The sequence below is a fragment of the Saccostrea cucullata genome, unplaced genomic scaffold, assembly GCF_032062105.1.
Source record: "Saccostrea cucullata isolate Sc308-1 unplaced genomic scaffold, CSIRO_AGI_Scuc_v1 ctg1032, whole genome shotgun sequence".
Lineage (NCBI taxonomy): Eukaryota > Metazoa > Mollusca > Bivalvia > Ostreida > Ostreidae > Saccostrea > Saccostrea cuccullata.
The window spans coordinates 72,501-85,626 of NW_026934004.1; the positions used below are offsets into that span (position 1 = coordinate 72,501).

Sequence of the window (13,126 nt, forward strand, 5' to 3'; positions counted from 1 at the left end):
TGTAAGTCCATTATTTATACACTGAATTGACGACGGATTTATCGTTTCTTGTAATTTTAGGATTATACTACTTTTGTATTTTATGTGTGATATGTTTGCTGATTACTAATGGTCCTATACATTGACAAATCCCTCCTTTGCGATGCTGTAATTTCATTTGCAAATTTACAATGTAGCATCCATTTTGATATAATATTCACAATTTTACAATGTTTAATCCATTTTTTATCCATTGTTAGCTCACCTGAGCCGAAGGCACAAGTGAGCTTTTCTGATCAAAATTTATCCGTTGTCTGTCGTCGTCGTTGTCGTCGTTGTCGTCGGCGTCGTCGTAAACTTTTCACATTTTCATCTTCTTCTCAAGAACCACTGGGCCAATTTCAACCAAACTTGGCATAAAGTATTCTTGGGTAAAGGGGATTCAAGTTTGTTCAAATGAAGGGCCACACCCCCTTCCAAGGGGAGATAATTATGAATTTGTGAAAAATTTATGCATTTTTAAAAAATCTTCTTCTCCAGAACCGCTGGGCCAGGAAAGATGAAACTCATGTGGAAGCATCCTCAGGTAGTGTAGATTCAAGTTTGTTCAAATCATGTCCCCCGGGCAAAGGGTGGGGCCAAAATGGCCGACCCAGGTTTTACATAGGAATATATAGGGAAAATCTTTTAAAATCTTCTCCAGTACCACTGGGCCAGGAAAGATGAAACTCATGTGGAATCATCCTCAGGTAGTGTAGATTCAAGTTTGTTCAAATCATGATCCCTGGGGCAAGGATGGGGCCAAGATGGCCGACCCAAGTTTTACATAGAAATATATAGGAAAAATCTTTAAAAAATCTTCTTCTTAAGAACCACTGGGCCAGGAGAGATGAAACTCATGTGGAATCATCCTCAGGTAGCGTAGATTCAAGTTTGTTCAAATCATGATCCCTGGGGCAAGGATGGGGCCAAGATGGCCGACCCAAGTTTTACATAGAAATATATAGGAAAAATCTTTAAAAATCTTCTTCTTAAGAACCACTGGGCCAGGAGAGATGAAACTCATGTGGAATCATCCTCAGGTAGTGTAGATTCAAGTTTGTTCAAATCATGAACCCCGGGGCTAGGGTGAGGCCAAAATGGCCGACCCAAGTTTTACATAGGGATATATAGGGAAACCTTTTAAAATCTTCTTTTCAAGTACTTCAAAGCTATGATTTGTGATATTTATATGGAATCATCCTCAGGTAGTATAGATTCTAGTTTGTTCAAATGATGAACGCCTGGACGGGGGGGGGGGTTGGTGGAATAAATTCAAGCCTGATGTGCTCAGGTGAGCGCTGTGGCCCCTGGGCCTCTTGTTATACAAGGAACCGGTAGTTTGCATATCTACATTTTAAAATCCATTTTATTATATTGAAACTACATTTTAAAAAGTTTGTCCAAATTTTATGATTTGCTTTGATTAGAATATCATTATATTCTGATCAATAAACTTTTTTCAGTACAAATGTGAGTTTGTCTTATTTTGATGTGTATGAGATAAGGAGGGACATAAAATGTTTTATAATATAAACAGTGCATGCTCTGCATAAAAATAGATATGCAACAAGTTTGTAAATAAGTCTGTTCTTTTGTGGACTGCACTTGTTTCAGTCTCGTCAAAGAACTACGAATCAAACTCTTGATTCCTGCCTACATTTTGCACCCATTAAATTCAATATTAATGGCAATTTGGCCATTAAATCTTTGTTTACTACAAAGAACAGTTCTATGGTAATTGATTATTCATTTTAATTCCAGCGCTAGATAGTAAATTATCATTGATTCCAGCTCTTGAAAAAAGGGGGGTAGACAATATTTTCTGGTGAAATCGTACTTTCAAAAATCCCCATATTTTGAAATAGGCTTAAATATGATAAAATAAATATCACATCTTTTCTTATGTTTACGCAAATAAATAAAACATATATAAATTAATAAATTACAATTATTTAGTTGAAAATAGCTTTAAAATTAGTAAAAAATCAGCATTTTTTCGTTTTTGTCTATAACCATATGCCCCCCCCCCCCCCATGAAACACAAAAAGCTTTGGCATAAATTTGTAAAATGACAGTCCATATTACCTGTAAAAAGGAATTTTTGTTTCACGGGGGGGGGGGGAAGATGTTTTTAAAAATATTTTCCGTTTTCCGTTGATTTCTATAGTGAAAAACACAAGTTTTACCAAAATTATAGACTTATCCCTCTTTGGAATCCGAAATAAGTAACGTTTTATGAAAATTCATATAAATGTCTATAAAAATTTTTGAAAATCATTTGAATATATTAACTTTTGAGAATTGACTTAGAGGTAGGCGGGAGAACAATACTATCGTTCGTACTTCTTATCATATTCCAACAAGGGTAAAAACATCTTCAAATTCATGTGTCAGTTTTCAATATATTTACTATTCCATACCACCAAAATGAATTGGATAATTTACCATATCTATATTGGAATCAGAAATTTAATAAAAATCCTTACACACAAAGATACATAGCGGGTTTCAGTAAATGTTCTACCAAGCCTCCTTCTTTACTCCTCATAAGAACTCTTTACTCTTCTATGACACCTTATTTCGCCTTAGTTGTTTTGGATTTCTATGTTTGCTCTGCTCCTTTTTCTATGCGCCCGGATCGATAGATCCGAGGCGTATATTGTTTTTGTCCTGTCTGTTTGTCTGTTTATCTGTTTATCTGTTGGTCTATTTATCTATTATTTATCTATTTGTCTGTTTGTCTGTCTGTCTGTAATCAACTTTAACCTTCGCCATAACTTTTGAACCACGAGAGATAGAAACTTCATATTTATTATGCATACTCCACTAATTAAGTTCTTTCAAATGACATCAAGTTCAATGACTTTTTTACCTTGACTGTGACCTATTTGCTAAAAATAGCTTTTTCGAACTTTCACCATAACTTTTGAACCATGAGAGATAGAGACTTCATACTTGGTATGCATACTCCACTAATAAAGCTCTTTCAAATGAGACCAAGGTTAATGGCCTTGTGTCCTTGACTTTGACTTATCTGCTGAAAATATTTTGTTTAATTTTGTTTCCGGCGGGCGCATAGTGTTTCACAAACACATCTTGTTTTTGTTTTTTTTTTTTTGTTTTTTTGTATTGTTCAAGAAGCTTGAATACTGTTCATTTTCTAAATATATTTCAACGCACACTGTTTATAAATAAAAAAAAAAATAAAATCTAGAATTTTAGGCAGGCAAAAAAATGTATAATTTAAGTACCAGTGTAATAAGTGACCAATCTGATTAAGACTGTCGTGACAAAAACATAGGGGCGGGTTCACAGTAAATAATTTTGCATCAAGCAAGCGTAAATTGTTATAAAACTTTGCAGATTCTTGTTTCCAAGAAATCAAATCAATAAAAATTCATAAATACTTGTTTATTTTAAATGGGAAACATTTCATAATGTATCAAAAGTCGAATTATTAATTTTCAGGCTATGATATAACAATTTGTTCTTTTTCATGATGTATTATCAGAGTACAAAACATTGTCATAAATAATTAATTTAAACATCCAGCAACAAATAAAACATGTACTCATAATAATTACAAGAAATAAAACATCTTTTTTTTAAAAGGTTCACTTCTTAAAACTCAAAGTTAAGGAATAAATCTACGGAAATTAATGTTATATAGTTTTGCAGGCACTTACAGGAGTACATATAATACGAAAAGGAGAAGTATAAGCCGAGCCATTTACCTGGGGTTTACCTTTATTCAACGACTCCATATATTTGTGTATTACCTTAAGTATTTAAACAATTCTCCTGTGAATGTTTAAGACATAAAGCCCTTTTTTCGTGAATGTTGCAGGATAACGTCCGAGGTCGAGAAATGTTTGAAAGAAAAAAAAATTGAGACATATTTCAAACAACATTTTGAGATAAGGTTTTTCTGCAGCAAGAATATTATTATATTTACTACCAACTGGTCTCAAATACGGCTAATGATTTCCTCTATAGAAAAACTGAATAAGGCCACTTTGTTGTGATTTATGAGAAACGCTGTCTAGTTTGTTGGGTATGCCAGGGCATTAATGATAGTTGAAAACGTGGGGTAATTTGTATTACGGGCCAAATATCCAAAATTTCAACTATTGTTGCCGTCCCTTGACAACCCAACAAACTAGACAGCGATTCCTTATATTCCTTATTATTGTGAATAAAATTTAAAAAGATTAATAAAAATGCCTAATAGATTTAAATTATACCAGGCCTCAAAAATCAATATCAATAGTCCCTACCAACTGACACAAAGACAGACGCACGAGACTACATGTATATTAGGATTACTCGACTCCTAACCATTTAATTTGCTTGGCAAAATTTACTTTCCGGTTAAATTATCAAGAAATCAACTCACCTAACTTTTAATAGTTATCACAGAGAAAACAAATACACAGAAATGGAAAATGATATAACGCTGTTTTATTTAACACCAGAGGGTCAAGATATTTGTGTACTTGTCTATCGATTTCATAGAATGCAGACGATTTGATCTTTGTTGGATTAAAATATCCTTTAATTATTTATTAATTTGTTTGTAACATATATTTATTAATTTTTATGAATGTAATACATGTATTATATCAATAGGCAAATAAAACAGAGATTTTAAATTTGATAAATGAAATTTCAAGAGTTTAATCAACGGCAGGAAAAATAGTGATATACTTGTGAACTTATTGGGAAATTTGAAAAAAAAAATGGTGAAAAAACAAGCTCTTTAAATATTGTACTTCATATGATATAAACCATATAACACAATTAAGAATAAAAAAAACTTTAAGATTCAACTAGAACTCTTACGTTTCTGTCTTATTGTTTTAATAATAATGAACATTATAGCAATTGTAATTTGTCATTCAGGGAAGGGGGCAAATACATTAACTAAATTACAATTAATGTTATATACATATATCTATATTTTCAATTTTGAAAAAACTCTATTATACTTCGTAATAAATACATAAATACATAATATTATACATTTATAACTAATTAATAACAGAACGTTATTCAATGCACTTGCATTCACAAATCGAGTTAATCAAAAGCTTGTTTTAAAAGCGTTTGAAGTATTTTAAAAATAAAGTTCATATCCTAATCAGTAAAATAAACTCTCTATGAAAATCCTCATTCTATGTTCATTTCCCTTGTTGTATTTCTACATCCCTTTAATCACCAAGCGTATTCCGAGTTCATCTTATCTTGGGTTAGACCATTTTTTATCAAAATACACTTGGTCTTTCGTATTGTTTTCTCTTGTCCCCTCTGTCATAGGATCTTCTGTCAAAAATAACTTCAAAATTTTAAAATTTAGATGTAGCTCTATCAGATACGTTTTAAATCATTGTTTGATTTCACACTTACGCTTTTCTTCTTTTAAGGTCCTGAAGTAGATTTTCTCTTTCTATAGAATAGCCTCTTGACTCATTAAAAACTAGAAAAGGTTGAAAGTAATGAAGTTTCATTTTTCTTTTCTAAACAAAAGATGGCTCCTTATTTTTTATCCCCTGGCAACGGAGTTGGAGTAACACGGTTGCGTTTGTGAGTGGATTAGATTGTCTGTTTGTGTGAATCGGAAGGGACTTAATTTGACTCGGGATCAATGTCAAATGCCATGGAGTCTTGTTAATTTTGTGATTTAAAATGATTTTTTAGTAAATAATTTCATCTAACTATAGGAAATATCTAGTGATACATTTTCAAAGAAAATTATTGGCATGTTTTGGCATATCATAAATAAATGTTTGATTATTAAAATTATATTTTGTTTAGGTACATGTAATCATCATACTTTAAAAATTAGATAATTCAATTATTGATTATTTCGTGTTTTTTAAAGAAATTCTTTTTATGAACGACAATCATGCTTAGTATTATGTATATCCTTATCAGGATAACATGCAGTTGAAAAACTTTTGCAATAATATGCAAGGACATTATTTCAATACGTTTTGGCCATTGCTGAAAATCAATATGGGAACTATTTATAGACTTTTTAGGAATATAGAATTACAAAAAATGAACAACTTTAATTTGTCAAACTCATCGAACGTAAAGCTGTTGAAGTGAAATTTTGTCTTCAAAGAATTGTATTTCTTACCTTTAATAGCATCCTCTGGTTCAAATCCTAGTCTTTCTATCATGTATCTGAAATGATACGAAACTTTACTTTTTAAATGATCATTCAAGAAAAAGACCTTAAGCAGAAATCATTGACATACCTGCAATCTAAATACCCCGTTTGGTTGATGCCGTGTGTACAATGAACGCCTACCATGTATTCTAAAAATCAGAATATCAAATGCCTCGGCTTAAATTACTTTCAAGACATTCGCTAAGAAAATATAATTTTTTACTTCACTGATACGCTATGGCAATACATACTTTCGTTGACATTGCTTTCATAAAACCCCTCCAATGCATCGAAAAACCTAAATGAAGAACACAAGGTTACATGATGATGTACTTTTTTTCGAATTTATTCCGACTTGTTTTAAATATAAAATTGGAAACGTTTAAATTCATTTACACAGTACATGTAGTTTTTAAAAGTATTTAGATAACAACACACCTTTAAAAAGTTTAGGAAAAATACACAAAATCTACTCAAAAACTTAAAGCACTGTAAGGATGTGTTAAATTCAAGGTGGAAAAACATGAAAACTCTACAGATCTTACTTAATTAGTGCATCGTTCACTTTTTGACACAGTAAAATAGCATATTTATGATTTATTTTACCTGTTTACCACATCATCGTTCGGAATATTATGACCTTCTGTGAAAATCTTTTCATATCTTATGCCTTGGTGGTGGAATTCCTGCGTGGACAATTCAAACAAATCAAATTAAACTGAATTTCTATAAAATTACCGAAAATAACCATATTCTAAGTAATTCAACATTAGACGACATAATTGCATATTAGAAAAAGTAATAATCTAAATTTTAAATAATTAAGTAAGAAAGGCAGCATATTGCAAGATATAATCATACATTAAAAACAACTTATTACGTGTTTATCTTTAAAACATTTCATTCTTAAGTTCTAGCAACAGATCTGAAAATATCGACTAAATGTTTTGTATGGACATACAGAAAGAGTACTATTACTGCTAATAAAAGATAAGATATTGATCATTATTTATGATTGTGTATTAAAATGAAGAGCTTAATGTTTCATTTTTTGCATTAAAATATGTAGATAAAAGTAATAACTAAGAGTAAACTAAAATAAAAATAAAGTACACCCATGTTTATAGGTTTTACTGTACTAAATTTTACGAATGAAAACCAACACTATAAGAAGATGAAGAATGAAGTATTGTAGTAAATGAGCAGATCAAAGAAGATACTTGAACTATCAATCACTTAGAAATGAAACGGTCATTATTTATTTAAAAGACTAAATTTACTTCTGTATTGTTAATTGTTGCTAAACACAATTTTTTCGTAATGGGTTTAAAATCCATTTAAGGAATGTCTCCAGTTAAAGCCAAGCAATTATAAGTGGCAATATATTTGATGTTGTAAATGGCTACATACAGAAGGACTGTAATATTTCCTAGTAAATGTCAGATCAACTACCATCCCCAGTTCAAATCCAGCATCTCTGATCTTGGACACTAAATGTGTTGGCGTGAATCTAGGAATAAAATGTTAGAATTTTAAAAATATTTTACAATATTTACAAAATTAACAAAACCTCGGCACTCTTCGTGACAATTTATTGCAATTTTTTACATTGCTTAAAGATACATCTAGCAAACAAAAATAACTAATTCCGAGAATATATGAGCAAAATTCTTATTTTGTGAGAGGACAATGAAAGAATACTTACTGTTCGTGTTTTGGTAATTTTTCACACTTTGCCTAAAGGAAAAAAAAAGATTAATATTATAATATACATTTAATTATGAGTGAAAGAAAAATCTCTTATAAAAGCCTACATTCCGTATTCAAATGAACCTGTATATTTTGACTGGATTTTTATATTACAAAACAATATGACACTGCAATGATTCCAGGTGATTTGGCTTGTCACAATTTAAGTTTTTTTTTAAATCATCATTTCATCTATATTGAGTGATAAATCCTATTTCTACGTCTGGAAATCCACTTTAACTTACTATACATTTTCCAAGGATGAAATTTTTCAAAATCAAATTTTTGTCGATATTACTTTTAACATATCATTCAACTGACGTTTTTCATACTAATTGTTAGTTTATCATTTTTACACTGAATTGACAACGGATTTTTCCGTTATTTCCCGATCATGACAAGGAGCACACGGCGGGTGTGACCGGTCAGCAGGGGATGCTCACTCCTCTATGGCACCTAATCCCACCTCTGTCCGTGATTGCTCTGCTCCTATCTTGTATTTTTATTGACTTTGATATTGAATATTGTTCGTTATCTCAATATCCTTCCTTCAACAAAATTAAAGAAATTTGAGAAATATTCTTGGAGCTTATGTATAAGATGAATGCTAATTCAGCAGACATAAAAAATTCTAAGAACTGCATCGAATGTTGGTAGCTTTGATTCGAATGAAAGTCTTGCATGGTAACTAGCTACATCTAAGATATGTGCTTGTGCTAGCGAAACTTGTGTGCAATGCTTATTGTTCGACGGCAATATTAATCGAATGTTTAATTTTTATTAACCAAAGTTTATGATTATGCTACTGGTTAACTTTAAAATAATAAAGAATTAAAAATTTTATGTTGCAAGAATAATGTTAAGCCTAATGAGACAAAAATTTAAAGAAAAGAATTAACGAATACCTACACTGTATGTGTCTGTTTGTTAGATATTACTTTCTAGTTACGTTACTAACAGATATTTACATATATAATATTTAATTTTATGCATACTTTCTTAAGTGGTACTTTAAAAGTTATCAGCCTTGTTCCAGGAATAACCTTTCCCAGAGGTAAGTACGTCTCCCATCTAAAAATAAAATTGAATTGTATTAAAATGAAACATCTAAGCAATGAATAATTAATTTTAAAAGTTATAGTCTATATCTTTCAAAAAATAATTATTCATTGCCTATATTTACATATTCCTCTCATATTAAGGCATACGTTTTATTGTCACAATCTTCCAACGCCGAAGAAGAGCAAAGTCACACGAAAAAACAAAAATTATGCTCACATTCACCAGAAGCTATTTTGTGGCTCTTCCATTAACTCTAGCTTACAAGAAGGATAATACTTAGGTTTCAAAATATAAATCACATCTGCAGGCAAGGCAGAGAGTTAAAAAAAATGTAAATATAAACAATGAATCTTTTTTTTTTCAAGATATACCCCCGGTATTTTCATAACTGCAACGGTGTGTGCAAACAAATTGATTGTTTGCACGCACCGTTGCAATTATGAGACTATATCTTGCAGAAAAAAATGAACACCGCTTAAATATTTGCATAAGTAAGGGGAGTTGGCAATTGTGAAGTTAAAGTCATCACGTTTATCATAGAGCCTAGTTGTTAGATTACTAAAACATCGCAGTACATGTTAGCATGAAACAAATGTGTCAGACTCTTTTAGCACAAGCTCGCCGGGATATATTGTATTGAAAAAAGAATGGAAATTCCCATTGTTAATTGACAGTACGTCGTCGATGTATCTAAATGTCGACTCGCCCCGTGACGCAATGGTTAGAGCGTCTGCTCTAGAGTCGCGAAGTAAGGAGTTGAGCCTTACATCTCAGATTTGAATCCCACTGTGGGAAGTGAAGACCGGTCCTTCGAATGAGATCGTATAAACTGAGGCAATCGCATCATCTCGGGTCTTTCCGTCAGAGGTCGGAAAAACAACCTCGAATGTATTAACATCACCGGGTGTTAAAAATTTATACATTTTCTGTTTAGTGAAATATAGAATAGTCAAATATAGAATAGTCAAATATAGAATATACGGAGTTAGAAGTCCCTTCTATAGTATATTTTAGGTAATATCATTACATTGAATTAATTTCGACTCCATATTCCACAGATAAAAGGTCTCCATGCATTTATTTCAAAGATCGTGAAAAGGGAGGGTTGGCGGCTACCATATACATTCGAGGTCATTAGTCGGAAAGGCCCGAGAAGTTGCGATTGTAAACTGAGGTTCCGTGTCGCAGTAGGTACTGGTACGAAAAAGATCCCTAACTGCTTAGTTGCCCTGAGTGCCGAGTATAGGAAAAAAATGTTGCTCTCCATCGGCAATTGATGGCGTCACCATATGAGTGAAAAATCCCCGAGAGAAACGTTAAATAACATGGCTCATCATTATGAATAAACGGTAATTCCAAAAAATAATCATCAAAAATTAATATAAATAGTCTACATGATTAAACATTGGAAATTATCTTGAGCTCGAGTTCTATTCGTAATATTTAGCTTTGTTTTATATAATAATGCTGACCTTAATACCCCTTTGCTTATAAAGGTTATGAAGAAAGTTCGCTTAACATTTTTCCTTTAATTTCCGATAAGAATATTTTAAAACCATTACATAACTTTACCTGTTTGGTGGTTGCTTTGTGGATGAAATGACTCTACTTGATGGCACGAGTGGGAGGGGGATAAGGAAGATATTGCTGGACTTTTTTAAGATAACAGAAAAAGAAAAAAGGTTTCCAGAAACTAAAAGTGTTTTTGGAAATTGAATTAGAATTTTTAAATTTACAAAGGCAGATACTATGTATGTATAATTATGACATCAACTGTTAGATATGAGAAAGTTATACAATGAGCGGTAGTCCTTCGATAAAGGAGTAAACACTTGATAAAATGTTTTATCACTATTTGAATGGGATGTTTAATTTGTCATTTTATGTTTTGTAATCTACAGATAAAATTTAGATTCTTACAAAAAAAAATGGAGAAAAAAAATATTTTTTAAAAAGCGGCATTAAAATTACTCATGGAGCAACATAAAAATTCCTTCGATTTGTGATTTTCTGTTTCGATCTATGTTTATATCTTTTTGATACAAAAATAAATGTTATTGTTACGTAAAATTAGTTAACCTAACTGGATCGTGCTTATGTTGAAGGTTAATAAAATAAGGTCTTCCTGAAGCTATTGAATGTTCTGTTCATTTTCTGCCACTTCTAACATTAAACTCTTGACGGCTGAACATAGACTTACTGATAATTTCCTTCGAATCTTTTCTGAGCTGATCGTGTGAGTCATTTTCATCTCAAGCACCACCTTCTTACATTTCTTCCTAAGAATTTGGATTTTTTAACCATAACGTGTATTTGAAATGATATCGTCCTAGGCCTGATTCCTCAAGTCTTCCATGTCAAGTTAGTCATAATAAGAACGAAATTATTTTTATTGTTATTTTGCATTCAGTTTTTAATTGTACTGATGCTCCTTCAAACAAGAGTCCCACGGGCCTTATAGGTCACTTGAGTATCATCGAACAACTTTCCAACAATTGAGTTTAGATCTTGTTTTAAACCAGAGGCCAGGAAATTCAAATTCACAATTTTGAAAAAGGGATACATTGCTTATCATAACTATACACTTAGCATGCTTTCTTTGGTAACTTGATACTCAGAGTAACAAAGAGAAAATGCAATTCCACTTTATAACCAGTTTTGCACGCAACCCCACAGGAACCACTTACCCTAGGTCCAAATATTTCAAAATTTCGGAAATGTTATCATATTTTTTTTTTCATAATAAATGGTTGATTAATACCAAAGGAGAATATTTCAAAGCATTGATTAATTTTCACACTATGTATCCTCCCCCTAAAGTATCCCTGACCCAGGGCCCCTGAAACTTACCATTTTGGAAGGGACAGCTTTCTTTATCGTAAACATGTACTTAGATCATTTGCATAATACCCAGGAACAAAGGAAAAGATCTTCAAAGAATTCATGCATTTTCACAAAATAATCATTAGAGCCCCACCCTAACACCTGCACCCCTGACTCTGGGGCTATGAGATTCAAAATTTTGGAAGAAGCAGCCTTATTCAATATAACTATTTACTTGTTTAGTTTATTTAGTACCAAGGAGCAGAAAAGAAGATTTTTAAAGAAAAAATGTATTTTCACTGTATGATCAATAGAGTCCCGACCTAAAACCAGAACCTATGACCCAGGGACAATGAAATTCACAATTTTAGAAGAGACATTTTTGCTCATCATAACTATGTACTTGGGTAGTTTGTTTAAAATCCATTTACAGAGAAGATTTTCAATGAAATGATGTATATTCACCATATAATCAATAGAGCCCCACCCTAGCACAAGAACCCTTGAACCTGGGGCCATGAAATTCACAATTTTGGAAGAGTTAGCCCCATTTAACATAACTATGTACTTGGTTAGTTTATGTAATACTCAGGAGCAGAAAAAAAGATTTTCAAAGAAATAATACTTCTTCACTATATAATTTACATAGCCCCGCCCTAGCACATAAGAACCCCTGACCCTGAGGCCTTGATATTCACAATTTTGGCAGAGGCCTCAATGCTAATTCATTCATGCCAACAGTTTGATGCTTGATGTCAAGGTGTAAAGAAGAAGATTTTTAAAGATTGCATAAATTTTAGCAGTTTTGGCCCCACCCCTCAGGCCCCAGTGGAGCAGGGACCATGAAATCCACAAATTTCGTTTGCCTTGACTCATGGATGTCAAAATTGGTTGAAAATAGTGGAGCAGTTACAGAGAAGAAGCTGTAAATAATCAAATGTTAACGCACGACGACGGACAAAAATGGATAGCAATAGGTCACCTGAGTTGACTCTGGTGACCTGATAAATAGGAACGTATTTTAGAATCCCCAACACTGGACAGGTGTTGCCTACGCAGATCAGAAAGTACAATGCTATATATGGACAGAGATAGGGTCTTATTGCTGATTGGGGTAATTTTAAAATTTTGTGAAAACTTTCACGTTTTTATAAGAATACATGATCATCTAGATTAAAAATAAATCAATAGTTGTTTTTAAAATAACTAAATTTAATGTATCAAATTGCTATAATAGCTTCTCATTGCATTAGAATTTAAAAAGAATAATGTTAATTCGAAATAATGTAATGAAGA

The 13,126-nt window shown here is 32.0% G+C and overlaps 1 protein-coding gene across 1 annotated transcript; it reads right to left on the bottom strand.

Annotated features, from left to right (window-relative positions):
• Positions 1-4,936: 4,936 nt before the first annotated feature.
• Positions 4,937-10,982, bottom strand: LOC134239776 (RNA/RNP complex-1-interacting phosphatase-like). The gene is made up of 8 exons (XM_062721923.1): positions 10,979-10,982; positions 10,580-10,700; positions 8,941-9,016; positions 7,902-7,933; positions 7,607-7,706; positions 6,803-6,882; positions 6,448-6,494; positions 4,937-5,497 (listed from the first exon to the last, which is right to left on the bottom strand). The coding sequence occupies exons 1-8, from the start codon at positions 10,980-10,982 to the stop codon at positions 5,424-5,426; spliced, it is 534 nt and encodes a 177-aa protein (XP_062577907.1). The 3' UTR covers positions 4,937-5,423.
• Positions 10,983-13,126: the final 2,144 nt, after the last annotated feature.

Bases quoted from the DNA above. Each gene is read 5' to 3' on its own strand.
- LOC134239776 (XM_062721923.1), bottom strand. The intron at 7,934-8,940 runs GTATGCATAAAA...TTTTTCCTTTAG, and splicing joins TTAAAGTACCACTTAAGAAA to GCAAAGTGTGAAAAATTACC. The intron at 6,883-7,606 runs GTATGTAGCCAT...TTGTCCACGCAG, and splicing joins GGAAATATTACAGTCCTTCT to GAATTCCACCACCAAGGCAT.